Source organism: Colletotrichum higginsianum, chromosome 8, assembly GCF_001672515.1.
Source record: "Colletotrichum higginsianum IMI 349063 chromosome 8, whole genome shotgun sequence".
Classification (NCBI taxonomy): Eukaryota; Fungi; Ascomycota; class Sordariomycetes; order Glomerellales; family Glomerellaceae; genus Colletotrichum; species Colletotrichum higginsianum.
Window position 1 is genome coordinate 189,704 of NC_030960.1, and position 26,922 is coordinate 216,625.

Here is a 26,922-nt window from a genome sequence, read left to right on the forward strand (position 1 = left end):
TTTTATTTCTCAAAAAAAAACTTAGCTTAGCCCAAGGTCAAGCTCGAAGCTCCCGAGCCCCCCCCCCCGTTAAACAGAAACCAGAGATGACGATGGGTCGGAGGGAATTTCCTGAACCGCCCTCGCCTACCTGTGCCGCGGGCTTCGCCGCCCGCCATCTTTCACTACATTCACACACTCACATACACACTCACTCGCTTACTCAGGAGGGCGGTGGTGTCGCTGCGCTGGCGCGTGTTGACTCGCAGGTTTTTTTCTTACCACACTCCCACCGACAACAAAGCTGCCACTGCTTCTACCTCTGCCCTGGAAACGGGAACCGGAATGGGGGAACGTCTGTTTTGGTCTGGTCTGGTCTGGTCTGGTAGCACTGCCACAATCCCTCTTTCCAGTCCCAGTCCAATCCCTTCCCCCCTCTGACTGCCGCCAGAGGCATTCATTTCACCGCTGCAATCAATGTGGAGGAGGAAGAGTCCTCTGTCGGGTTGCTGCAAACAGTTAGCGGGGCCCGTCGGGGATTCCCACATCAAGAGGACCGTTGTATGCGATGATAGATAGCCCTTAGTGTTTGGCGTCAAGAGGTAAGAGTTGGCGCAGCTATCACAAGAAGCGTGCCGAATCCATACAGCGCAACAGTCATCCAACCGCCCAACCCCTTCTCCCCTCCCATCCAATTTGCGCCTTTTTCTTCATTATCGTTTCCCTCTCTAGCCGTTGCTGTGTACGTCGCACATGTCGACCTAACTGCATTCCCCTCAAGTTTTCCCCTTTGTGCGACTCCACAGCCACAGCCCGTCGGCGCCAACCCCAAATCCTTTACCGGGCCAGTCCTTCCCCCCTCCTCAAAAGGTAGTAACTGTACTAACTTACGTTATGGGTGTACGCGAATCGGTGGAGCAGTTGTCCGATGATGTTTCTCAGAAGAGGTTCGAGCTTTGTGCTTCATCCTGTCCGTCTCACATGTGGTCATGGGCGAAAAGCCATCCCGGTTATTCGGCTTCGCGCCGCCAGAGGACATTATCGGCTTGCTCCCGCTCTCGCCCCAGGGCATGGCGTTCACTCCCAGATGGAATCCGTACGGGACCATATTTGCCAGTTCGTTTTACCTGGGGGAAAGTATCGACGGATCGATTGGCATCGGATAATCCCTCTCTCGCACTCATTGGCTACCTCTCCAACGCTGTACGTACTTACTGACACTGCCACTTCCCCTCTTCTCTGCTCGGTGACCGATTCTAGTCATTCACAGAAAGGAAAACAGAGAGAGAGAGAGAGGTGGGGATGTACACACTTGCTACACCCAACGGGAAGCCCCGCGCGCCATGTCTCGTTTGGCCATCTGCAGTCAATCCCTAAAAAAACACCGCGATCCAATGCCGGCCTAGACGCTCCGTCCGTCCCCGTCCCAGCCAGCCAGATCTCTTCAGGGCTGTGCCTCACAGCCGGAGCAGCCAGAGCCGAGCTGAGCAAGTCGAAGTGGGTTCCAGGCCGGCGCCGAAGGAGAGAGCCGGGTATCCGTCCGTACCTCTTGTGTGAATGAGGATGGATACGGATGCACCACCACCACAACCACCACCATCACATCACCACTACCACTCGCTCAGTATGCGCTGTTAATCCTCCTTGTATCTGTCTGGTGTTAGAAGCTAGTGCCGATCTCTCCCATCACGCGCCCAGCACCAGAGGAGGCCCAGCAGGCGGCCTCCAGAGCTTCCCCAAGGCCTACCCTGGCTCACTCTATGCCCACCGCCCATTGGAGTTTTCCACTATCCCCCTTCCCTTTCTCTCCTCCTGCTGCCCCCGCTTCTTCTTTCTCCACGATTGCCCTGGTCCCTTACGGCAAGCCGATGCACGCACGCATGCATGCCCAGATAAAATACCGCGGTACCTACCCATCTACTTTCAACCATCTGTATCCTTGAGCCACCCCAGCTTAAGGGGAGCTAGTTGAGGTAGAAAGAAGTAAGAGGAAAATCTGCTGGGTAGGGGTTCAACCCATCATCATCCATGTGGGATGGACACAAAATATCTTTTCCTTTCTCTCTCTCTCTCTCTCCCTCTCCCTCTCTCTCTCTCCGTGCATCTGCAGCATGGCAGAGAATAGGCCCGCCCCGCCGCTTGCTCGCGTGAGAGAGAGAAAGGCAGGGGAAGGACCCGACAGCACAGAAGAAAGAACAGGACATGTCCGGAAGCGAAATGCACGGCGTGCCCAGTAACAACAGCAGGTCTGGAGCGAGGGCGCAGTCAAACGCAGCCGACGGACGGGCAATGCTCACCAGAACTGGACTGACTGGCCTGGCCTGGACTGGCTTGTCATGGTGCCCATCCCATCCCCATCCCATCCCCATCCCACCTGGTTCGTCCATCCATCTTGAGGTGTTTCTTTCTTCTCTTCTCGCCTAGTACCGGTGGTGGCTACTGAGCAAGGTACTGGCACGTAGGTACGGTACTCTAAACTGGGCCAACTGACTGACTTTTCGCCTACACCGCAGAAACACTTGCACGCGTGCCCCATCTTTTGTTCCTATTATTTTATTTTTAATCCTTCCTTTTTTTTTCTCTTGTTGTTCTTTGATGACTTGACTTGATTTGATGCTCCGATGACTGATAATAAGCCGAGTACGTACGGACAATAAGCATAAAGACTGACGACTACTGGTACAGTACTTCGCTAAAAAAGAATTTTGCTTTAAGCCACAGGCCATCTGCCAGTCGTTGTGCGGTGCTGCGTATTGCGCCGTGTCCTCCTTCTCGAAGCCGTCGTCGTAGTCTGGTCCGTCTTCGCTTGGGATCGGGATCAACTCATTGCACTCCGAGTTCCAGACCAGTCCCCAAGCAAACCAAGCATACTCAGTGCACCGGCCTCCAGGGCGCAGACACGCACTGCACAGAGAACATGCGCGCACATACATACTTACGTGGTACTCACACACTCGCTCACTGTATCCCAAATACTTACCTACCATCGCCCGTCCCATCTCGCCCCTACCCCGTTCGCCGTCGTTCTCGATTCAAACCTAAAAACATAGTCAACCCACCCCTTGCCTCTGTTTCCTCTCCTTGGTGGCGCATCAAGCGGTGCCATTTATCCGATGCGCCCTTAATAGGATGACACGTTGGTACAGCAGTTAAACAGAAAGGAATGACCTCGTGCACCGGCCGAATCCCCTCTCCATCCACCACTTCAGCCCATCCATCGCTCAGTCGAGCGGCTTTTTTTCTCCCCTTGTTTTGCTCTTTTGTCGTGAAAGAACTACATTTTTTTTTTTTTTGCTCGTCTTTCGCTGCCACCGCCAGGCTCCCACTTTCCACCCCTCCCGCCTCCTCACCAGTTGAATGACGTCGTTGGTCAAAGGACCGACTCCGCTGCCACTGCGAGCTGCGTTGCTGCGCCTCACTCGAAGCCCGGATCGAAACCCCGACTTTCTGTGGTGCTGCTCTTTGGTGGCCCTTTCTCTCGCCTTGCGGACTAAAATTCGCCCTCCCACTTGACTCGACCGACTCCCGCCCGCCCTTGTTTGGTAGGGGTTTGTTCCTTTTTTTTTTTCCCCTTTTCCCCACGGCTGTATTAGGAGTGCTGCCCGCCGCTGCCACCCGTTGGATGTCGTCTGTTGTCCATTAGTCGCCCGTCTGTCGAATCGTCCACTGCCGCTTGGTCGCCCGTCCCTAATAGTAGTCCCCTGCACACCCACCATCCACCCATCCACCCCTCTCTGTGCGACACGGCACACTCACCCAGCATATTTCCCCGGGAGAAGTGTGTATGCGTGCGTGTATCCGTATGCGTGTGCAGTAAAATCTCTCCCCTTCCTTGCACACGTCGCTCGCGACACTCCAACCCATACAATGGCCGTCGGATTGCTCAGCATCCCAAGGGAGATTCGCGACCTGATTCTCGATGAAGTCGTCTTCCTGCCCGATCGCCCACCGCCCCTCAACCCCTCAGTCAGCCAGGACCGCAAGAGGCGCGAGTACAAGGGCCAAGGATTTTTCGATGGCCACGACATTTGGGTCGAGAAACAGATCCGCGCACCGCCCTCGGGCTCCCCCAACAACGCCATTCTCCTCGTCAATCGCCAACTGCACTACGAGGCCAAGACCCTGCTTGCCTCCAAAGGAACCCATTGTCGCCTCGATGTTATGTATGTCAAAGAGTGTGGCTTGTGGCCGACTTGGCTCGCCGTGCCAAGATCCACCCGCCACGCCGACAGCGTCCATGTGCAATTCCGCATCTTCGACCCTCCCGCCGACGTCAACCCTGACTGGAAGAACGAGCAACAGTTTCGCGGCGGCGACGGCGGTCCGCCCTTCATCGTATGGAACTTCTACGCCATGCTCTCCGGTTACTTGCGATACGGCCCGACGGCTTTCAGCAGCGTCGTCGCCGACCCGTCAAACTTCACCATCAAGAGGCTGGTGATCGACGTCCTCCCGCCGCCCCCCGAAGAAAAGCATGATCGTCTCGTGTCCGGCAGTAGTGCGCGGCGGCCGGCGGCCCTCGACATGTTCGAGAGGTTCAACACCTTAGTCATGGATGCGGAGAAGCGCGAGCGCAAAGGCATCACCTGGCCTCGACCGCCAGAGGGCAAGGAGAGCCTCATCCCGGCAGAGAAGCTTGCTTTCTTCATGTGTTGCCAGATTGGCGGTCTCCTGTCCATGTACAGGGACTGGGCCGACTTCGGCGCCGTCCTCTACGAGGGCATCGGGAGCATCGAGATCCGCGTCAACGGCGAGCCGCGACGCTACTTTGACCTCGACGACATGCTCGACGGCTTGCCCATACAGCCCATCGCGGCCTGGAATGAAAAGGAACAGCAAAAGAGACAGAAGCGCTTCGACGACTGGAAAGCCCAAGCGACAGCAACGAGACGAAGCTGGAAAAAGTGACAATGGGAAACTTGGATGATGACATGAAATAAATTTTTGGCTTTGGCTTGGCCGTCTTGGCCACGTCGGCCATAGGAGGGAAGGGCCCCTCTCTTTTGCATTGGGCGGCGATACCACCGGATAGACGACGGCTTTTCTTGGAATTGGGGGGTCGGTTTTCCTTTCCATCGGAGCTCGGTGCATGGTGCAAGGTGCATGGTGCGTGGGATGCGGCACAACCAAAATCGGAGGCGGTCGGGTCTCGGGGGCCGGACTTGTTTCGGTAACGGTAACCTGTGGCCGGATGCGCATTCGATTCAGAGATGGCCGTCTCTTTTTTTTCCTTTTCGTTCCTTGACCTTTTTTCTTTCTTCTTCTTTTTCTTTTTCTTTCTCTTCCTTCAGCGAGATAGGCCTTTCACTGCGGTCCGGAGCCGGGAAATATCAGAATGGCTTGCTTTGCAGCACCCTCCCACCACAATCTGTTTCCATAATCCCCGGGACTGGGCATTAGCAACCACCTGGGAGAGTTGCGTTTCCCACGATGTGGCAGGGTGGCTCGATCCTTCGGGGAGCTCCCATTTCTGAGTCGTCGTGTTATAGACCTCCCCGTTGGTGCCGTCCGGGTAGAGGATCAGGGCCGGGGCCTCGGCGATGGCGCCGTCGTCAATAAGACCCTGGACGGCCGACTCGTAGCCCTTGACCAGAGACTCGAGCTTCCAAACCTTGGTGCAGTTGATTCCGATACCCCAGGGGCGGCTTGTTGCGACATCGGGGCTGAGCATGGCGGTCACAGCCTCTTTGATGGAAGATCCGTCTGGCAGGCACTCGTCCTCGCGAGGGAAGAGGGAAGCGATCCAAAAGGGAATGGATGCTTGAGTGGCAAGAACACCGCTCTCGTCGAGGGCCTGTCTCACAGCCTTGATCTCGTCGGCGCGAGGGATAGTCTCGACGGCGACATAACTGACGGGTGACGCGAAGGCGCCAGCGTCCTTAAACAGCTGCAGACGCTCAAGATGCCATTCGCGCAGCTTGTCGAGCGAGTCGTGCTCGGCGTCATAGGCACCGCTGTACTCCTGTCCGGGGATCATGCAGGCACCATAGGGACCGACGCTGAGGGCCGTCTTGCTGGCTTGGGTGCGGCCAGCTTCGTGGGCAATGCGGATGGCGTCCTGGATAAAGTTGCCAATAGTGGCTCGGTCGATACCTTGAGGATACTTGGCAGTGCGGGTGCTGGCGAAGCCGTGGATGGAGAGCTGGTATGTGGCAGTTAGAATAATGTCGACGGGCACATCACCAAAGTCCTTTTGACAAGCCAGCAGGGTATCCTGGCCGTCGACGAGAAGATGAGTAGACCATAAAGGCGTGGTGGCGGACTCGAACTTGATGTTGTACTTGTCCTCGAGTGAGGTGCCGAGGCCTCCATCGAGGATGAGGACTCTGGGCGGTTGCTGCTGCTGCTCGGCGGCGCCCATTTTGGCTCACGGAGAAAATGCGTCGAGTAAGCGGAAAGAAGGACCAAGAGAGAGACAAGATGCGCGCGCAGCTAAGATTTGGACCGGTGAGCTGTTTGGTAATTCAATGTCGGGACTCCAAATCCAGACTAAAAATTGAAATAAGTCTGGTAGGTCGAGTAAGCTGAATGAATCTTTGATCTTGAATCTCGGATGGTGGGAGCGAACAAGACCAATATGAGATGAATGGTTTGAGAGGGACTGACGCGCGGCGGGTATTGCTGGTTGGTCTTGGTCTTGGAAGAGATGGAGGAGGGGAGGGGGGGAGAGGAAAAGTCTTGGGTCCTGGTCGGGTCTTGGGAGGAGAAATTGGTCTTGGATCCCTTTTTGGGGGAGAGGGAGGGGAGGGAGGGAGAAGGAGGAGCTCCTCGGGAGCGGAGGTAGAAGCGAGGCCAGCCAAACCAAACCAAACCAAACCACACCAAAACCACCAGGAAGGGAGCAGCGACCAGCGACAGCCAGTGACTGGAGAGCCTTGGCCCGCTTGGGGGGGTGAGAGGTTCCACCTTGGTGGAAAATTTGGGAAAGCATTACGACGACTTCCTGATGACTAACACGCTTAATTGGCGAATGCCAAGAACAGCCGGCAGCGCCTTCCGTATGTCTGCCTGCATCAATGCGCCTTCCTCCTCTCCAAGCCCGCGCCATTGCCATTGACATTGACATTGCCATTACTGCCTTCCTTCCTATCTGGCGTGTGCAAAGGGAGGGGCCGAGACTGGGGAGAATCCGCAATACGTCACGCGGCGGGCGATAATGTGGGAAGTAGGCACAGAAGAAGAGGGACGAGCTGCTGCCTTTTGGGAGTAACACCGGCCGCTGCATCGTAAGCACGAGCACATGAGTTGGGTGTCTGAAGTGAAATGGGGAGTGAGGGCCAGAGTAGAAATGAGAATGAGAGTACAGAGCAGAAGCTGAGAGAACGAGTGACTTTGTGTGCATGTGTGTGTGACAGAGGAGAGGGAAAGAGGGGGCTGCTTTGGTCGACGGGCTCCCTCCCACCCGCGCCTGCCGATGCCAAGACGGCCTGGGACTTGCTCGGTCGACAACATCCGTATCCCCCAATCCTGCCTCTGACATAGCAAGAATCGTCAGACAACCAAGCACCGATGTAGTTGCCCCTCAGAGGGAGATGTGCTGTTCGCGGGAGGAGGTGACATCTAGCATGATTTGTCGTCCCGCAGCAAGGCACCAATTAAGCTTCCGTCATCCCATATCAGTCCGGGATAAGATGAGAATGGGATGCATACATACAGATACTGGTGAAGGTAGTAGGTTGGTTTCCAAAAGCCAGCTTCGCTTGTACCCAATCGTCAATGGCCAGGACTCTTAAGATGCCCGTCGAATGGCACCACACCACATGCGTCACCGTCAAACTGATGCGACTTTAGAAAGGTCTGAGTATACATGCTTTTTGCACATAGATACCATTGGGCCCCCTCCTTCTACCTTGTGCACCCCAACCCGGGCTGTTGAAACTGGTTCTCCGTCGCAAATATGCACGTAGCCCAGCCAAGGTCCTAGCCGCCGTCGTCAAGTTCCAGGCAGTACGCTTATCGAGCGGCTCACGCCTCCATTTGCTTTAGCTCCCGCTCCTCCTCCTGTCGTGGCAGGGGTCCTTCGGGGCCTTCCCTAGCCGAAATCCGAGCGGAACGGGGCTGTTCTTTTTTTTTTTTGCTGATGCAACGTTATTTAACTCTAAAAGGTAACGAGAGTGAAAGCCTCCGCCGCCGCCCGCCGCCGCCCCCGCCGCCGCCATCCCCGCAAATTCTCCCCTCCGCCCCCGGGCTTAGATCGGTCTCGGTCTCGCTATGCTCTCCCTTCTGGCACTGAGCGGCCCATGAAGACAAAGCCAGGAAACAAGACGCCTTGGGGATGCCTGCTGATGAAACCAAGCTTAGGACTGGAGACATCACGATCCCGGACGCATCAATCCCGGCTTTCCGGGAAAATGGGGTCTCGGTCGGGACGGTGCAGGCAAGGCCCCGATCCCCGAGCCCCACCACCGGCCGAGTGCTACTACGGTATGCGGTAAGTTTTGCCTGCGGGTCGGGTAACGCGCGAGGTTAGCCTGACTAGCCCTGCCCTTGTCAGATCAGACTGGCGACATATCTGGAAAGCGAACAGAGTACGATTGACCCAAAAACGGTCTGAGTCATCGGCGCAAAAGTCTACCCGTTTCTTCACGAACTTAACCAGCAGTTACTGTCTGCTGTAACACCCTGACAAATACCACCATGAAGTCTAGCGTTCAGATAAATCGTTTCCCTGCAACCGCAATAGATTGACAGAGCAGGGACCGTTTGAAAGTCACTTGTCAACGGAAGGGCGCCAGTGGATCCGTCAGTGTACACGCTTATACTCAAACCCATCCTCCTCGAATCTACGCGCGTGTTCAAAAACGGTCAAGAATCACACTTGCTGCTCAATACGCACGCACGTATACAAATCCTCACATTGAGAAGACGTGCACCAAGTCGCCATCTCCCCCAGTCATGGCCACAATCACGACAACGGCTTCCGCCACCCCCACGGCCTCGGCCTCGACGTCCGCCATCGAGCTCCGCCCCCTCCCCCTCCAAATCTCCCACAAACCGTACCCCGTCCCGCCAACCCAGCCGGCCGAAGACAGCATCGACCCGATCCTCCGCGCCTCGCGCGAAGCCGACTCGGCCGTGCCCGAGGGCGGCTACGGCTGGGTCGTCGTCACGGGCTGCTTCGTCATCGCCTGGTGGATCATCGGCACCTCTTACTCGTGGGGCGTCATCCAGAGCGCCCTCATCGACGACGGCCTCGCCACCCCTGCCGTGCTTTCCTTCGTCGGCTCCCTCGCCGCCGCCCTCATCTCGGCCCTGGCCATCGTCAACTCGCGCGTCATGAGACGCATCGGCCCGCGCAGGACAGGGCTTCTAGGGATCGCTCTGCTGGGCCTGAGCGAGCTGCTCAGCAGCTTCGCCGTGAAGAACGTCGGCGCCATGTTTGCGACGAGCGGCGTCATCATGGGCCTGGGTATGAGGTGAGTCCAAGTCACCTACCTTTCTTTGTTCTGGTCTCCTCTCTGCTGACCAAGGTAATCAAGCTTGTGCTTCTCGGTCAGTTTTCCCTCCCCTCACCTGTCTTCAGGCCACTGACAAACAAGAGTAGATCGTCTCTGTGATCCCAGCCCAGTACTTCAGCCGCAAGCGGGGTCTGGCCAACGGCATCGTGTTCGCCGGCGGTGGCCTGGGCGGCGCCGTCAACAGCTTTGCCTTGGACGCCCTGCTCAGTCGCGTCGGCTCGGCGTGGGCCTACCGCGTTTTGGCCCTCGTCACCCTGGCCACGGGTCTACCCGCCGCATGGCTCATCAAAGAGCGCGTTCCTATTAGGGGCTCCGGCTTCGTTGAGTGGTGCGTCTACCTACGAATGTCCCTGATCCTCATGCCTGAGTAAACACCGGCTGACGGATTCTCAGGCGCCTCTTCAAGTCCTTCACATTCCTAGTCGTCTTCCTGGCCGGCGCAGTCGGCACATTTCCGCTCTTCGTCCCGCCTTTCTTCCTCCCCCTGTACTCCAAATCCATTGACCTCTCCTCCTCGACGGGCGCGGGCCTCGTCGCAGGCTTCAACTTCTCCTCGGCCATCGGCCGCATCTGCTGCGGCGCCCTTTGCGACAAGCTGGGCGCGCTCAACGTGCTTTGCGCCTCACTGACGCTGTCGGCCGTCAGCATGCTGGCCATCTGGCCCGTGTCGACGACGCTGGGGCCCATGATCGTCTTCGTTATTGTCAACGGCATCTCCAACGGCGGCTTCTTCTCGACCATGCCCACCGTCGTCGGAAATGTGTTTGGGTCTGCGAGGGTGTCCGTCGCGATGAGCATGATCGTGACGGGCTGGGCCGGGGGTTATCTCATGGTGAGTTTGCATTTATATGCCAAGTCGATGTGAAGAAGAAGCTGACGAAGTCACTACCAGGGCGCCCCCATTGCTGGCTATCTTCTCGAGGCATATGGAGGCGCGGAAAACGGCCTCCAGGCGTACCGCCCTGCCATGTTCTACGCCGGTTCGTTATCACTGGCAGCAGCAGGCCTTGTCGCACTGGTTAGGTTCCGGATAAACCACCGTATTCTAGCGAGGGTTTAAGACCTGAGACTTGCGCGGCAATGGCGCAAAGCGTAGACTAAGTGGTCGAGCATGAGACGGTTGAAAGCGACTTAACACTTCCCCAAGCTGCCATAATTCTGCCGCTATTTGCAAACATTCAATCCATTCCCAACACATCCCTCTCCCTATCCCTATCTTCAGTCTCACCTCTAGTTCTACCTGTAATCCCATCCCAAGCCTATGACCACACTCAATAAGGGCTCTCCCCCCCTCCTCGATGTTTAAGGAGATGGCGGCAGCAGACTGGGAGATGGGGTATGGGGAAAAGATAGAGCGCCCCTAGGTATACTCAAGAGGTAATCTCTGGGAGCTGGTACTCAGCCACGCAAGACATTGAAAAAAGAAAAGAAAAGAAAAAGCCGGATGAACTATATATATTAACACCGTAGACCGGCCGGCGGGGTCTCAAGGCAAAGGGAAAGCCCGACCGCAATGTAACGGCAAGTCAAGTTTAGAGACTTGCTTAAAGCTGTTTGTCTATAATCCATCTCAGATTCACCATCTCCTGCCAACCTGCCAGCAAGCATCCGTGAACTTTTGCGGCACGTTGGGCCCCCGTTCGGTAAGCTTGCTTACCCCCCGCAGAATCCATCACCATGCAGACGCATCATGTCTGATGCAACGGAGCGGCGGCTGCCTAGTCGGTAGACTTGGCGTTCCGACCCCCGAGCGATCCCACCGATAGGACCCCAACCGATCAACGGGCTTACAGACGAGGAACGCAACACCAGGGAGGCCTTCGTTTTTGCACGCCAATGCCCGTCGTGGCAACCATCCGAGGAAAAAAATGTCTCTTCACCGACTCGTTTGACTCACGCCGGACGGCGCCATGCATATTTCAGAGCCAGAAGGAAAGCCGCTTGCGGCGATCCCTCGCCCCCCCCCCCCTCACATGCACGTGTCGTCGCGCCTCCTTCGCGCCCTCTCAGACTATCTCTCTCTCTCTTTCACTTTCTCTCTGACGGAGCTTTCACTCTCCCGCTGACGCCGGCGCGCGATTTCAATCTTGGGGCTAAACGCCATTCCATGCTGTGTACAAAACACGCGACTAACCTCTCTGTCTCTCTCTCTCTCTCTCTCTCTTTCTCTCCATTCGACCCCGCGTCACACCCAGCTCAGCTTTCCACCACCAAAGGAACCGACTGTCACAACCACTATCAAATCTTCACCAGTAAATCCCCCCTCTTCCCACACAGTCAGACACCAAGCTCCGGGCACCTAAACCCCTACGGCCGCCAACATGTCCATCGACCACATTGGCCTCTTCGTCCCCGCCTCCATCTACAAGGAGACGGTCGACTGGTACCTCGCCGCCCTCGCCCCCATCGGGTTCAAAAAGTTCATCGAGCCCAATGAGTACGCCTGCGGCCTCGGCGTCCAACGCAGCGACTTCTGGATCGCCTGCCACAGCGCGGACAAGGCCAACATGCCCGTTCACATCGGTTTCAAGGCCGAGAGTAAGTTTCTGTCCTCTTCGTCCCTATCCCACCAGGGTCGAGCAGTATGCTAAACGCAACGGTGAGATAAAGACCGCAAGGCAGTCGACGACTTTCATAAGGCCGCCCTCGCTGCCGGGGCCAAGGACAACGGCGCGCCCGGGCTCCGGCCGCAGTATCACCCCAACTACTACGGCGCCTTTGTCATCGACCCCTCGGGAAACAACGTCGAAGTCGTCTGCCACACGCCCGAGGTCACAGAGTAAGCGAGACGGGCAGGTCGTTGCAGTTTGTCACTTGTCGTTGTGTGTCTGGATGGGATGGGAGGTGGAGGCCAAAACGGTCGAGAGTCGTGGAAAAAAAACCAAGAGAGATTACTCTGTAGATGCTGGGCATATCCCACGTCCGCATGTCCGGGTATGGAAAATGTGTATCCATATCAGTTTCAATTTTCCAGCCTCCCCTCCACCTACTCCATACATTTCACAATCACCAATGTTGCTTGTCACGTCAACCAATTTCAACCATACCGCCCGCAAGACTGGAACCGCGTACTCGGGACATATCATTATGCTCGCCATCTATCTCAATCTCGGAACACCAGACGCCAATCATGCATGCGCAAAGTCTAAAACGCAACGTAACGTGTAATCCAGTCCAGCCCCAGCCCACGTCAAGTATACCTGTGCCTCCTTCTCTTGCTCGTAGTCGTTCCATAGATGCGCGCAAACGACATGAGTGCAACATGCCCGATAAAGGACGAAGTTGCCTTCCCAGGCGCGTCGGATCCGCCAAATGCTGCACCACTATATCCCAAAGGCGTTAAACTCCTCAATCAACCTGACACCTCTATCCGGGTATCAAATCCATGAAAAATAAAATAAACAGAATCATGTAACTGCTCGTCTCGTACGTCGCCTGTTCCAATCCTCATTCGACGCTTAACCGTAACCATCGAGCCAAGACTTGTGTTCTCCGCTGCAGATGGGTGCGATGGTTCGAGGATCTTATCGGTACCTCGCCCTATGAAACATGCCCAATGCTTCTCTTACGGCCTCGGGCTCGAGAAGCCGAACGTATCCTAACCGATGCTGCTTCGGATGTAATGCTAGTATCGATAGCTCCGCCAGACCGTCGTTCCCCAGGGTTGGTGTATATCAGGGTATCAATCTCATAATGTTGCAAAAAAAAAAAAAGGTGCTTCAGGAATCCCCGGCGACAGCAGGACGCGATCGCTGCGCCACAACTTCCCGTGCGTAAAACTCCACCAGCATAGTGCCGTATGCTTCGAGGTCCTCAACGGGGACTGCGAGCCGGAAGTCATTTAACAGGAGAAACTGCAGTTCGAGATGATTAAGTTCCGCGAGTGGAAGCCCGCCGACCTGACAAGGCCACGTTAGCGCCTGCTGCTCTGTTACTCATGGTGGGTCAACAAACCTTAGCGTATCTAGAGTTGGTGTAGAAGACATCGGAGAAAAACTTGCTCGCGCACGTCACCCCCGCAATAATCAGTCGATGAATGTTGAAGCTGTCGACCACAAAGTAGGTTGCCTGCGCGCCCGGAAGTGTGGGCTGGGGCACAATGCTTCCTGTACTCTCACTCGGCTTCGCACCCTTGTCGTCCATTTCATCATCATCTGCAAGGTCCGAATCGCTCTCATCGTCATCCCGCATGTCCACGTCGACCAACTGCGATTTAGGTGTTGGTTGCGATGTAGAAACTCTCCGTGCTTCCTCGTGCTTGACCACCATTTCGTTGACTCGCTCTGTCATGCGATCAAAGTAAACCAGCAAACTCAGAAAGACCTCGTACGTGGTCGGGCAGTACTTGTGAATTCGGGACAGATAGCTCAGAATGGTGATGGCGGGGATATTCTTGCCGTGAAATGCCAGCACTGAAGTGCTCAGAGGACTCATCTGCGATCCGTTCCCCGACTCGTTGTTCTGACTCGCCTGCTGCTGATGGGCGACGTTGCGCTGCATGGCATCATGCTGCAAGTCGTTTGTAGTCGTGATTTTGGTGAGGAGGGCAGCAACCATCTCGATGATGTCACCGATGGGCATGGCACTGATCTCGTACTTCATGGCCTGCAGAGGCGGGTCGTTGAGTATCCCAGGTCCGTTACCTGATATAAGATCGGCCTTCGCAAGACTCTGGATGTGGGCCAGATCGCGCACGTGGATCGTCTGTCCCTGGGGCTGCTGGCGAGGGGATTCGGTGTCGGAGAGAGGGTATGAGATCGGGGCGCCGGTCACGCCGTTGCCTTCAGACGCAGGCGAAGGCTGCTGCTGCTGCTGGTGACTCGGCACCGGGACAGCCTTCTCCGTGGCCAGCATAGAACCAGCATGGCCGGCGTCACGAGAGTCGGTTGCCATGTATGCGGGGCTATCAGCATGCTGGGGCCTCGCTCGGTTGGGCGATGAGGATGAAGGGGGCGAGGGGAAGCGGGAAGCTCCTCCACTAGGCGGCGCTTGCCTTTCGACCGAGTCCCAGTCGGATCGCTTCTGACGCGTGGGTGGAGTGTTGGCTGAAGGCTGATATCTTGGGCTTGTGGAAGAGTGATGTGCGGGCGCGTCTCTTGACCGACTGGCGGATCGATAATGTGAATCGTGCGAGTGTTGATGGGGAATGCCAGATGAGGCAATCATGGTGTGGAAACGAGAGGGATCAGAGACGTAGTCACCGATCACAGCTGCCATAGCATCTTATTATTCCAAAAAAGACCGTATTAGGATTACTCGGATTGGAAGCGGCAACTGTGAGAGCGCGAGGCCACGGTTAGCGAAGGCTCGGACTAAGTATCGAAACAGCAGGTTGAACTGAACGGAAGGGAAGCCATGAGGAAGGACGAATGGAACGCTGGTGCTGGTGTTAATGTTGGCCAGGCTTGGTTGCGTGGTCACTTTGATGTCCACAAGCTTTGGCAGTAACGGCGACGCAGACGCTCACAACTAGACCAAAGGACGTTCTTGGGTATGACTGGGCTGCCCGTCCGAAGACGAGTGTGGTGTGGGAGGAAACGATGACGGCGCTCCATAATGGTGTATCTGGATTGAAAGAGATTGCTGCGTCGAGGCTGGATAGGATTACGCCAGGACAGCGACTCCGAGCGCAGTGCAGAAGCAGACGGGTAGTTGCAATGGACTTGTACACAACGAGGGCAGGCGAGCAAACAAAACTGATGCCCGACGCCGTCATCAAGCCAGCTTCGACGAAGGGATCCGGTCGGTTGCCACTTGGACCACCGGGCGCAGTCGCGACCGACGTCACGCACGGGTGTATTGCGATGGCCAGGACGAAGGGAAGAAACACGTGTTTGGAAGCGATGATGAATAGACAAGAAAGAGACACGCAATACAGGGGGCGAACAGTGCTGGTAACGTACCTAAGTCGTCCAATTAAATAGATGGAGAAGGAGTCTATCGACACCGCGATAGTTTTTTGGTTAAGGTGAGCGAAGGGGTGGGAGTTGAGAGTTGCGGCGAGGTGATGCAACAACAATGCTTTTTGGGTGGATGTGTGTAGTGTAGTCGGAGGAATTAGTCGGAAGCGATGCAAGCGAGAGGCAAGCAACCAAGCAGTAGGACAGAACAGGCAGGGTTGTCAAGTACGGTGTCGTAGGTTGGGTCGAATCGGGTCGAGGAGGACGAGGGGGGCGTTTGCTAGCGGTTGAGACCAATGCCGAAGCGTGAGGCGAGGGCGAGAGAGAGGGAGGGAGATAGAGGCGCAAATGGGATGCGGTGGGCCAAACAAGACAGAACGGGAGAAAGGGAGGTAAGGTCGTGAAGACGGAGGCAGTGATGACCGCAGAGAGTGAGACTGAGACGAGACTGGAGGATGATGGGTGGAGGATAGGATGGAGAGGCGGCGAACGGGGCGAAGAGAGACAAAGACAGAAGTGCGGCGTCGGTCAAAGGTCTCGTCCGACTCAGCGACGACTCGAGAAACCGTTTCTGTTCCGATTCGCAGAGCGTCTGCGATGGTGAGTACCAGAAAGTAAAGGCACCGATTATCGGGAGAGGGAGAGAGGGGGAGGAAAGAGAGAGAACGAGTATGTAGGTAGACAAGAAGACGGCGACGATAACAACGACAAAGACGAGTCGAGTCTGTTTGGAGAAAGACAGGACTATGCCAGGACAGAAAAAGCAGTAGACAGACGACTGGGGGGGGTGGGAGGGAAGAGACTGTGGGTGGGGGGCGGAGGAGGAGAGCGGACAGAGAAGATGAAGGCAGGGAGTGCAGTGGTACCTTACCTATGTAACTGACTGGCAGAGGTAGGTGGATGATGGCAGAGGGGGGACAAGAACGACCAAGGGGAAGGCACCGCCGGGCGTGGGCATCGTGAATGGAGGGGAAGGCGCGCCATGCAGTGGGGACGGGAGGGCAGTGAACAGGGCAAGGTGAAGTACCTGGGCTGCCGGCGACCTCGACAGTGGAGAGAGCACCAAGTAATGGACTGGGCTGGAACTCTGCTACGGCAGGAAAACGGGGAGACCAGCAGCAGCAGCAGCAGCAGCAGCACCACCACCACCACCACCACCACCACCACCACTACCGCGGCGTGCACAGGCAGGAGCAGGGAGAAGTGACCCCGCCAGGTGGGCTGGTCGTTTTTTCTTCTCTCCTTCTTTCTTCCTAGTGCACAATGCTGCTTGCTCTGGAGTCCGGACTAGGCCGAGGCTACCTAGGGGTGGTATAGGCTGTCCATCTCTGAAAAGCATCCATCAGAGGCAATGACAGACTGACTGGTAGTCGCGGTTGAGGGCTTTAGGTATTGGAGTGTGAGCATGCACTCGTACATAATAGGAGTGACCGAGTGGTTGACTGACCATCCTGGGAGAGATTGGCGGTCTGGTGGGGTTGGATGAGGTAGATGGCGAAAAAGCTAGCCACAAAACGCCCTCGACCGCCCAAAGTACCATGCTGTTGATGTGCAGCCGACACCGCGAGATGACGGCACACCCCCAACCCCCCAAAAAATCAACACAATACAGTCGATTTCAAGGGACCGGGACCGTTCGCCCGTTCGTGTCCGTGGCTAACGGGTTCAACCTCGTGTGCTGCATGGCGCATCTGACGCACGCGCGCTCAGATCACAGCTATCATCGTTAGCAGCCGCGACTGAAGCAGTGAAGCAATGAATGCGCCCACGTTCTGCGTGCTGCTGTGGCCGTGTAGCTGTGCATCTAGCTGCCTCTGCTATGTTCCCTCTGCGCCGTCTGTGAGTCTTCCCATCGCTCCCTCTCTTGGCCGGTTACCACCTGAACTCTCGTATCACAGTGGGTTGAACGTGTCTCTAGTCATGATAGTTGCCTCAGCGAGTCGGCGTCTGTCTTTATGGTGGCGGGATGGCGAAAAAGGTGAGGAGCTACCTGAAGCATGTGATGACATAAACCTGCGCTAGCAAGCTTCCCCCCGTCCACCAGCCTAGCCACTCACAGCTCTGGCAACAGCAATACTCTCGCCAGAGAATCCAAGGGTCCTCCTCTCCCCGACGTTTTCTACTCGCCTTTGTTGCAACTTGCAAATCTATAGTGGTTGCAGCCCGCTCTCGGTCCCCGAATACAAGCGGTAGCACAGCCTCGCTGCGATTCCATACCGTAAACGCCTTCCAAGTACATCGCCGAGGCCCGTTACAAGGTTCCTATCGGCCTCGGAGCTGAGTCTCTTGCAAGGACAGATAGCTGCTGCTGCTGCTGCTGCTTAATGGTGGTTGATGAATTGCGCTCCTCTCCAGCCGCTATCGATCTCGTCAACCCCTGGACCTTGTTTCCTCAGTCCCGCTTCGCTCCCAACGCTGGGACTGGACACTCACGATGCTGCCCAACGGAAACGACTACTGCGGACTGCGGTAACGAGTCGTTGACGAGGTTGCGTTCCCCAGGCCTACACCCGTGCGGCAGCTGCACGCATATCTCCAGATTCCGCACCCTCGCCGAGATCGAGGCTGGTTGCGTGCGCGCAGAACGTCCAAGCGAAAAGGAGTCCGAATAGCCGCCTGCATACCGCACGAAAACCCACGACCCATAAACCAAATGCGATCGGCGGGGACCCATTAGCAGGTCAGGTACAGTGATACCAAGGGAAAAGCCTCGGAGATGCACAAACGGCCAACCCGACACATGGCGACGCGTGCTGCAGTCCAATTTCCATGGCGCGTGCGGGCGCCTGCAAGCCTGCAACGTCTAAATTTCAAGGGTTCGGTGAGCGACAGCACCTCGACCGACAAGAGAAACACATCACTGGGACTGGCTGGTCGTCATGGCTCGCAAGCATTCACGACAAAATGACAGAAACGACCTGTCCGCGCCGCTGGGGGAAGAGGGTGTGCCTGTTCCGGCCTCTCACTGGCTGCTACGATTAGTGATAGCGCTGATAAGACATTTGACGAACAGGGATCAGGTAAGCTGTTTTGAGAGATAATATCGGATAAGGTACGTACTCTTGCACACTCTCCCCTGCCGCTTTCCGCCAATTGCTTGCCGCCAAGAGTCAAGGCTACAGACCACAATCCACCTTTGAATATCCGAGGTGCTCCACCGAAACACTATGGCATGCAACATTTCACGATGGCTAAAATGGATCTCGGAACAAATAACAAGCTTCTTCCCATCTTTGGCTTGCTTGTTCAACTTACGCACAGCAAACCGCCCCTCGACAAGTTGAGAACACACTGGCAACTTACGGCACTTGATTCCGCTTCGGGAGTTTTTAATGCAGACATCCTTGCCGCACTGTCGCCCCCATATCCGCATCTGGACCTCAACTTCCGTCCCGATCAAGCCAATATCGTCTCCGTGACCCTGTCTGCGGCATCAGCCACACCGTTCCCCATCTTTCCCCCCTTTAGTGCCATGTTCGACGTCGCAACCTGTCCAGACCAAGTCCCCGTCAACAAGCAGGACACGAGGTTGATGGGGAGCATCGGAACGCTAATAAACCAGCCGGGCTGGCTTGGACGCGAGGACTAGCACCAGCCCGTCCCCATCACGTCCTGATTTGCTTGTCAGGTACCCGCTCGCATCCCACGCAAGTAACCGTCACGACCACGGTCCGAGGCGCAGTGTGGTGGTGGTCATCTAGATGGGACGGTTTAGACAATCACCGGCTCGCCGCTTGACCGCCAGAAAAGAAAGGGGGTGAAGACGTCTTTTCCGGTCTGCCGGCCCTTAGTCAACGAGAAACATACCAGACCGCCCTCGCGATCGGATCATGCGGTTTCCGTTCCGCTACCAACATTCGCCCTGATCTCATTGCTGGCTGTCAACGGTCCAAAAGGGGGTAACAACAACAAAACAAGCTTTCATCATCGAGACGTCCAACAAATTTCACGCCCATGCCCACGCCCAGCTGCCCCCAGGTGTGCCAGCACTCACTCATAACCCCAAGTGTTCCAACCACTATGAACAACCCCCATGTTCGCTCCCTTAACCCCCCGGCCAAAATGGATGCCACCCGTCCAATGCCCGGCTTCCCCTCCGGCACGAGGTCTTGAATCCCTGGGTCCAGCTCTGCCACTTCGCAGGTGGCCCCATCTGAAACTCGCCAGTCACCATGTCGTGCGAGCCCGCCTTCGCCGCGATCCCTTCCTTCGGGAAAGCGAAGGCCCCCCCGAATTACGGAGACAAGCCATTGCCGCGCAATCGGCGGATGTTAGAAGGGCATCGTGGCACGCCGGATCTCCCATAAGTCCAGCCCCACGTTTCCTCTCCACCGCCCGCTTCCGTGGCTTTCCCTAACCCGTCACCGACGGCCACCGTCATTCGGATCCGCCGCCACATCGTCTGCTTGTCATTCTGTCGAGACCGGCCGGACAGCTTGTCGATCCTCGACAGACAATAAATCCATCGTCCTGGGCGCCTGGCTGGCTAGGGGAAGGGGGTGACGAGATCCTGATCCCGGATGGCGTGCCTTCCCCGGGACGCTTCCTCCACGCGAGCCGTCCACAGCATCCTCATCCCATTGCGGCAGACCAGACATGGTATTTTCTGCACTGATATGTCATGGTGAGAATCCCGCCGGAAGATCACTTCACTTCTTCCACCATCCCGCCCTTCCCCGCATCGCTTTGATTCGTTCCCGCTTATCGCCACCTACAGAACCGAGCTGCGCTAAATCCCTCCCCCTTCCCTCCCTTCACCGCCTCTGGGCCCAGCGTCACCCTCATTATTTCAAGTGATGGGAGAATACCTGGGACTCGGTGGACGCCCTTCCCAAACCTCCCTGCATCGTGCATGCGGGTGGTAGCGCTCGCGTGCCAGTGGCTTGTCGTCCGGGATCGGGCCCCAGGAACATACATGGCCCGGCCTGGCCTGGTCAGGCGTTACGAAACAGAGCATTGTATCGTACCTATCTTGGCCGCCGTGAGCCGCTGTGGCCTTATCTACACGACAATCACCTGAACCAATGCCTTCACTTTCCCTGCGTGTTCTTGTCAGGCAAAAAAGAGCCTTCCGTCGTGCGGGGAATCTATTTTATTGTTACATTCATTGGTTCGTCCGCCAAGTCTGAGGTGTCTTCGCCTCGGTATGAATGTTGCCCGAGGCTCGTTCGTTAACTCGTGGAGAACAGCCTGTGCGATGTATCCTCGCTCTCTGATGGCGAGACATCCGGGCGATGAATTGCTTCCACCCGAGAGGCCATTCACAACCCTTCTCATTCATCTTCCTTCACTCCTATTCCTTCGCTGCCCCTCTCTTCAGTGCTTCACCGTGTAGTCCTCGTCGGGGAGGTACAAATGCCTCTGGGCGCCTTTGGCGGTAAGGACGACCATGCGGATGACGCCGCCAGAGCTGCCGTCCCACTTGATAGCCTCCTTGAGCGATCCCTTGACGAACTCGACAGCCTCCTTCTCCTCCATGCCCTCCTTCCAGTGCTCGTCACAGTATCCGTAGATGTAGGTCGAGCCCGAGCCGCCGATGGCGTAGGACTGCTTGTGTAGGGAGCCGCCGAGGGGGATCGAGTAGACCTGGCCGCCGTGGCGCTCGTCCCAGCCGGCGATGATGAGGCCGGCGCTTGATGATAGATTTCGTCAGTAACGTTCATAAGTCACAAGAGCAGCGGGCAGATAAAGGGGAACGGGGAGTGGGCGGGGTGCAGCAAAACTCACGTCAGACGGTCCTTGTTGGCGTAGCAGACCTCTTGGAAGATGGCGGCGGCGGTTTGCGTCATAGGAGGCTTGCCGTTGCGCATGGCGTACAAACCCAGCTGGTACTGGACGATGTCGGCGACGGCCTGGGTATCGGCGGCGGAGCCTGACCGGCAGCACCAGATGGTGTCGTGAACTTGTGTGAGCTTGTCGGTGACGCGGTTGGCAATGTAGGCGCCCGTCGTTGTCCGGGAATCGGCACCTGTATGGTTGTCGGGCGTCAGCGATTGTCCCCTCCCCCGACAAGGGAATTACCATCATCATGAAGGTCTGGATCGACGGCGGGGGAACCATCCATCATCGTATCAAGAGCGCGTGACGTAACGTACCAAGAATGACACCATCCTTGAAAGTGACCGCCATACTATCAGGGGTGTCAGTTGGGTCTGGAGGCGAGTTTCGAAAAAGGCGGGCGTCGGATAGGTTGAGTAAAGCTTACATCGAGGTTCCGAGGCTGGAGGTGCGGGTGGTATTAGCTTTGACTTCAAGTAGAAACATGCCCGGATCGTCACTCACTTGACCTCGCCCTTCTTTAATCTCTCCATGTCGACGTGGATGCCGTCTGTCCGCCCGCACAGGGTTAGCTGACTTTCTCTTGCCATCTGTCTGTCTACCCGTCCATGGGCCACTCCCCGGTCCACCTGAATACATCATCGAGCTCTCTTGCAAGCAGCAGCCGTACCTTCGTTCAACATGCCGGTGGTAGTGAACTCCATTTTTGCTGCGTTGTAGGATTCGTCTGTAGAATTGATTCTGGTGTCTTTTTCGGTTCTGATAGAGGTGAGGGTGAAAATTGGCGTCGAGTGGTGGGGTGATGGGATAATTCGTTTGATGTGTCGTCGGTGGGAAGGCGGCGGCAGGCTGCGGTTGCTCTGGGAAAGGCTGGAGCTCGACGAAGCTCAGGCAGCTCCAGAACGCGTCGGCCTTGTCCACCCCGGGAACACTAGTGGCAGAGGTCACGTGACTTTGTATTATGTAATACTGCTGCATGGTGACGGCTGAGAATCGCGGCGATTAGTGCAACATAGCTGCCAAGAAGTATTGCAAAGGGACACAATCATTTAGAATCAATATTTGCGACGTCTTCTTTCGGTTCAGGACTGTTCATTTGCCCAATGGCGCGCCAAATATCACCGGAATATCAGCGTGGTGGCGTGTCATTATCGGTTGAGATTAGAAGTTTATCCACGTCACATATCCCCACGTGAGCTCTCAGCCCATGTATATGTATTACATCGAATTGCAGAGGATCTCGTCAAATCACGGGTGGCTCATCGTTGAGATATACCGTGTCTGGCAGAGGGCTATCGACGTTTCCGCTGGAGCCGTGCCTTTGCAAATGCACCTCTGCCCGGGTATCAGGGTTTCGCTGTATCCAGGTTGGCGGGTCCGGTCGTCATTCGCGACGGTTGCCCAGAGATGACCTCCGCCTGTATATGTGTATAGAAACTTTCCCATATGTTTGAAATGATACAACGCTGCTATGTCCAGAAATGTCCAAATACGCTCATAGTTCAGTTCAGCTCGGCACGTCAGCATGTTTACCTGCCTTGGTCAGACTGCAGAAGAAACGTCAGCATGGTAGGCCATGCACTGAACCTGTGTCAACAGGTGCCCTGGCGAACCTACTCGTTCTTCTCGAGCTCCAGGCTGGCCTTCTCACCGGCCTCAGCCTTCTTTTTGTCCTCGTCGCCACAACCGCAGTCGTAAAAGTCGCCAATCTTGTTGCAGTCGAACTGGTCCTTTTTCAGACGTATGTTGACCTCATTGTGAACGAAGCAGGCCCAGCCAGCGGCGGCGTTCCGGCTGCTTGTCTGGGGCGGGTACTTGGCCAGAAGCTTGCGGAAGTGCGAGGCGCAGTCGCCGCAGGGGTAAAGGCGAGCGAAGAGCTGGATGTATGTCTTCAGGGCGAGGCTGTCGTCCGGGGTGGGCTTCTCGGGGAAGCGGGCCATCATCGTGTGGAAAAGCTTCCAGGAGGCGCGACCGAGTTCGGCTCTATAGTGGAGGGAAGATTGTCAGTAATAAAGCAACCCTTACGGTCCTTGTGTGCTATCCGTGGCTGTGACCCGAGATTCTGGTCCGGGGAGCGGCGGGCTGGCGGGCAGTCGACGCACGCAGGTGGCGGCGACCCTTCGTCAAGGGCGGGGCGCAGAGGGGAAGGGCAGCTTACTTTGCCGTCGCATTCTCGAGTTTCGGGGCGATAGACTCTCCGGAGAGAATGGCGCTGGAGATGTGGCCTAGGTCGGGGGTGTCGGCGCTCGAGGAGACGGAGTCACCCTTCGCAGGGGCGGCAGCGAGGGGCGGCGCGGGTGAAGAGGGATCGGCAGAACCGCTCGAGAAGAGGTACGAGACGCTGAAGAAGGCGACGATGGCCAGCAGGACCATCAACGAAAGGTGCTGTCTCCGCGCCATGTTTGTGATGATATGATGCAGGGAGGAGGAGAAGGGTTGAGACAAGAGACAGACACTGGCAAAGAAGGAAGAAAAGGGAAAACAGGAGGGGCACAAGCCTCCTTGGGGAAGAGGAAGGATATCGAGTTTCGGACGAACTGTCGCCCTTTTTTCGCGACTGGGTTTCCTGAGGATAGAAAGCTAGAAAGCAAGCCCCGAAGATTGAGGACGCTGGACACATGCACCAACTGCACCGGCCACTGCACCAAGAGCAGAAGGACTGAAGGAGGAGGGGGGCAGACGAGGGTAATTTGGCGTCGGCCCACACTACAAGGGTCATCAGACGAGGCTATCTTCGCTTCAGGGCCTCTGGCCGCTGTGGTCCAGTCGGCTTTGCCCAAGAAGAGGAACACCCAGCCCTGTGGGGTATCCCTGGCCCGTCCGTCGTAGTGCTACCCCTTAACTTTGATTCCCTTACCTATTTAGGTGCTCTGTCCTGGTCTCACTCCACTTCGGGAGCCCCCGATGCTGGGACATTGGCCAACCAACCACACTTGGAGATGCTGGTCAAGTCTCAATCACCACCTTTGTACTCACAAGTGGGTAGCTGATATCGAGTTTACCTCATTAATACCCTTATATTCTCGTATTCTCGCGGTCCTTTCTAAACCAGACATCTACCAGGCTTCTGCCAGATTCGTGCCAGGTATCCCGCATGGCTCTCTTGACATCACACTGGTGTTGGTGTACGAGAAAGGGCCAATTGCTGTCATACGTTCGGCGATTTCTCACGTCGTCGTCGGCCTCGTAGTTGTCGATGACCTCTCTAACCGTAAACTCGTTCTTCGTCGTCCTTGACAAAATACCGAAACTCATCCATCTGAGCCCGTCACACAAAGGTCAGGGTCTTGTTCTTGAACGGAATCAGAGCCAGGATGACGGCATGGCGATAGTACTCTGTCCGGTCAATCACGTCGTCTGTCAATAGCCCGACCGACCCCTTGCCGCTCCTCGTGTTCGTCTGCCCAAAGACGAGGTTGTCCGCATCCCCGAGTTCCATGCCCCGACGCAGGCACGCCGCTGTCTCCTCGGCAAGGTAGTACGCTGCCGTACGCGCCTTACCCACGCGTCCGTGCCGGTCGAGCACCACGATCCACGCAAAGTTCATGATCGGCCCACCCTCCTGCCGATCTGCCATGTCGATGCCGCCCTCGATCCCGACCCAGTAGTCCGCCTCCGTCTCGATCTCCTGAGCCCCGCGTGCCCTGTTGAGTGCCCCACGCAGCGTCTCCTCGTCCGATAGGGGCTGGTCGGGCACTCCCGACGGTATGCTGACCCCGCGCATGTCGTACGAGCCTCCAGGCAGTGCCGATTCAAAACCGAGTTGCGCCGCCCGTATCTTTGTGGGGTTCTTGGATGCGACGACGATGGAGGTGGTCTTGGTCGCCATATTGGATGTCTTATGTGTTGATGTCTTCTGTGTATGTGGCTGTGTGGTTGTGGCGGAAATCCGACGCCTACTCGACTGACGGCATGTGAAAATGAGTTTAAGCTATGGGTAAACTTCAATGAAGTACCACGATGTTTTGCATGTTCTACACCACTTCAAGGCCGACTGGTTCGTGGGAAGTTTGAATATGACTCATTCGGTGGAGCGCGTTTCTCCGTCGTCACATGGCGGTGTGACACCATCAGCTTGTGGCTAATCACGGAAAACCTGCCTTTTAGGTCTTCCTCGCAACTCTCCAAACCCCACCCACTGAATATTGCCAACCGTCCATTTTGGAGTCACGCTTATCTTGGAGGTTGACGAACGACCTGCTTGCATCTTGGTTCGATATGAGAGAGAGCACGTGAGATAGGCCCCAGCACTGCTGAGGCGTTTTTCAAGCAAAAGTTTGCGAATCTTGAGTTGCCAAGCTACCCACATCACGATGCCAAAGGCACATTAGAACGATAGACAGATAGTTCGCAAAGCCAGTTCCTCATTATAAATACCAATAGCAAAGCTGAAAGGATTAGGCAGAAACCAGAGATGAAGGAACCCTTCTCGCTGTTCAGGAGCTTCGGTTGTGTTTCGAAAGAAAGCAAAAACCTAATACGTCCTCCCCATGCACATCGTGGGTAGATGAAACGAGGAAGCAGATTCCAAAGAAGCAATCCTCAGGGTATACGTCGATCGACCAAGTAAAACCCCCGAGATGTTTTCCCAGTAGATGCCCGGATATCGTCGTCCTGAACCAAAACGAAGTCAGTTTAAATTGCCCAACTGAAAAAAGAAAAAGACTAACTCTGCGTATAGTTTGTCCAGTCAAGCAGAAGCCGAAGATGTCCTCGAAAGTGCTTTGCGTATATGTAAGCGACTGAAAGGAAATGAGAAGGAGAAAACGTTTCTTCGTGATTTCTCCTCGTGGATACCGTAGGGGCCGATATCTCGAACCAAAGTGAAGCATTAATCGCTTAAGGACAGTCCAACTGCGCCTGTTTCAGACCGCGGGCCTTATCGAAGCCTTCAGGGTACTTTTCGGCGTAGTGAACTCTGCGCAGGTGCGCGCGCGTCTCGTCCTTTCTGGACCAGTAGCGGCTGCAGAGGTTGCAAGGCCAACGCTTCTTGCCTTTCTCATCAGTATAACACAGGCCGGGAGCCCTATTGAGGGCGCGAATCCTGACTAGGCCGGGCCGATCCTCTCTCTCCTGCTCCATCTCGTCGTCCTCACTCTCCGTATCCTCCTCTCCGTCGTCTTGCCGAACGTTAATTGTATTCTTTAAGGCTTTGACGGCAACCTTTGTAGCGGCTCTATTCACAGCTCCGATAGTCGCTTTGCTGGAAGCCACACTGGCGGTATTTTTGGCAGCTTTTCTGGCGGGTCTTTTGGATGGTCTCTTGTAGGATCCGCTGACGATTTTGCTGGATGTTTTATTGGTGGCCATGGGGGCGACTCCGGCGACCGCTTTATGGACGGGTTTGATGACTTTCTTAGCGACTTTGTGGGCAACTTTGACCTCTTCGGCCTTGACCTGGCTGGACGTGCTGACGGAAGGATCCGACGTCACAGGTACGGGAATATAGAGAGCGTGTCGGGGGAAAGGCATGGCCTGGTGATGACTGGGCGGTGAAGCAGGGAGGAAGGCATCGCGTATATCGGCCGGCTTGCCCTTCTTTCGGCTGGTATCGAGGGTGCTTTTCGCAGGCCGAAAACAGTCGGCTATGTAGGGAGGTAGTTGATGGTAGGCTATATAGCTGTCCATCTTCTTTGTCGTTTTCTCAACAAAGGAGGTGTATTGGATGGAGGAGGCTGGTGATGTTGAGACGGAAAGAAAAGAGACAGAAGTTGAATGAGAAGGACGAGTGAACAGACGGAGCCTACTGAAGTGAGACGGAAATAGAAGGAAGGGACAAGTGAACAGACGGAGCTTACTACAGTGAG

At 56.0% G+C, this 26,922-nt stretch overlaps 11 protein-coding genes across 11 annotated transcripts; 4 read left to right on the forward strand and 7 right to left on the reverse strand.

Annotated features, from left to right (window-relative positions):
- Window positions 1-3,846: 3,846 nt before the first annotated feature.
- On the forward strand, window positions 3,847-4,887 carry CH63R_11071 (uncharacterized protein; the record flags this gene model as incomplete). Its single annotated transcript, XM_018306045.1, has 1 exon — window positions 3,847-4,887. One exon carries the CDS (start codon window positions 3,847-3,849, stop codon window positions 4,885-4,887), a length of 1,041 nt encoding a protein of 346 aa, XP_018152886.1.
- Window positions 4,888-5,266: 379 nt separating this feature from the next.
- On the reverse strand, window positions 5,267-6,340 carry CH63R_11072 (Homocysteine S-methyltransferase; the record flags this gene model as incomplete). The annotated part of the gene is made up of 1 exon (XM_018306046.1): window positions 5,267-6,340. The coding sequence occupies one exon, from the start codon at window positions 6,338-6,340 to the stop codon at window positions 5,267-5,269; it is 1,074 nt and encodes a 357-aa protein (XP_018152887.1).
- A 2,534-nt stretch (window positions 6,341-8,874) lies between these two features.
- On the forward strand, window positions 8,875-10,497 carry CH63R_11073 (major facilitator superfamily transporter; the record flags this gene model as incomplete). Its single annotated transcript, XM_018306047.1, has 5 exons — window positions 8,875-9,395; window positions 9,459-9,471; window positions 9,524-9,765; window positions 9,831-10,269; window positions 10,330-10,497. The coding sequence occupies 5 exons, from the start codon at window positions 8,875-8,877 to the stop codon at window positions 10,495-10,497; spliced, it is 1,383 nt and encodes a 460-aa protein (XP_018152888.1).
- Window positions 10,498-11,758: 1,261 nt separating this feature from the next.
- Window positions 11,759-12,220, forward strand: CH63R_11074 (Glyoxalase/bleomycin resistance protein/dioxygenase; the record flags this gene model as incomplete). Its single annotated transcript, XM_018306048.1, has 2 exons — window positions 11,759-11,975; window positions 12,048-12,220. 2 exons carry the CDS (start codon window positions 11,759-11,761, stop codon window positions 12,218-12,220), a joined length of 390 nt encoding a protein of 129 aa, XP_018152889.1.
- Window positions 12,221-13,156: 936 nt separating this feature from the next.
- CH63R_11075 (Cyclin) lies at window positions 13,157-14,654 on the reverse strand (the record flags this gene model as incomplete). The annotated part of the gene is made up of 2 exons (XM_018306049.1): window positions 13,157-13,336; window positions 13,392-14,654. The coding sequence occupies 2 exons, from the start codon at window positions 14,652-14,654 to the stop codon at window positions 13,157-13,159; spliced, it is 1,443 nt and encodes a 480-aa protein (XP_018152890.1).
- A 1,773-nt stretch (window positions 14,655-16,427) lies between these two features.
- Window positions 16,428-16,756, reverse strand: CH63R_11076 (uncharacterized protein; the record flags this gene model as incomplete). Its single annotated transcript, XM_018306050.1, has 2 exons — window positions 16,428-16,639; window positions 16,702-16,756. The coding sequence occupies 2 exons, from the start codon at window positions 16,754-16,756 to the stop codon at window positions 16,428-16,430; spliced, it is 267 nt and encodes an 88-aa protein (XP_018152891.1).
- A 1,768-nt stretch (window positions 16,757-18,524) lies between these two features.
- On the forward strand, window positions 18,525-18,926 carry CH63R_11077 (uncharacterized protein; the record flags this gene model as incomplete). Its single annotated transcript, XM_018306051.1, has 1 exon — window positions 18,525-18,926. The coding sequence occupies one exon, from the start codon at window positions 18,525-18,527 to the stop codon at window positions 18,924-18,926; it is 402 nt and encodes a 133-aa protein (XP_018152892.1).
- Window positions 18,927-20,653: 1,727 nt separating this feature from the next.
- Window positions 20,654-21,819, reverse strand: CH63R_11078 (Proteasome subunit beta type; the record flags this gene model as incomplete). The annotated part of the gene is made up of 5 exons (XM_018306052.1): window positions 20,654-20,969; window positions 21,065-21,305; window positions 21,433-21,467; window positions 21,620-21,665; window positions 21,786-21,819. 5 exons carry the CDS (start codon window positions 21,817-21,819, stop codon window positions 20,654-20,656), a joined length of 672 nt encoding a protein of 223 aa, XP_018152893.1.
- A 909-nt stretch (window positions 21,820-22,728) lies between these two features.
- CH63R_11079 (Sulfhydryl oxidase) lies at window positions 22,729-23,515 on the reverse strand (the record flags this gene model as incomplete). The annotated part of the gene is made up of 2 exons (XM_018306053.1): window positions 22,729-23,098; window positions 23,274-23,515. 2 exons carry the CDS (start codon window positions 23,513-23,515, stop codon window positions 22,729-22,731), a joined length of 612 nt encoding a protein of 203 aa, XP_018152894.1.
- Window positions 23,516-24,383: 868 nt separating this feature from the next.
- On the reverse strand, window positions 24,384-24,944 carry CH63R_11080 (NTPase; the record flags this gene model as incomplete). The annotated part of the gene is made up of 1 exon (XM_018306054.1): window positions 24,384-24,944. One exon carries the CDS (start codon window positions 24,942-24,944, stop codon window positions 24,384-24,386), a length of 561 nt encoding a protein of 186 aa, XP_018152895.1.
- Window positions 24,945-25,954: 1,010 nt separating this feature from the next.
- Window positions 25,955-26,587, reverse strand: CH63R_11081 (uncharacterized protein; the record flags this gene model as incomplete). The annotated part of the gene is made up of 1 exon (XM_018306055.1): window positions 25,955-26,587. One exon carries the CDS (start codon window positions 26,585-26,587, stop codon window positions 25,955-25,957), a length of 633 nt encoding a protein of 210 aa, XP_018152896.1.
- Window positions 26,588-26,922: the final 335 nt, after the last annotated feature.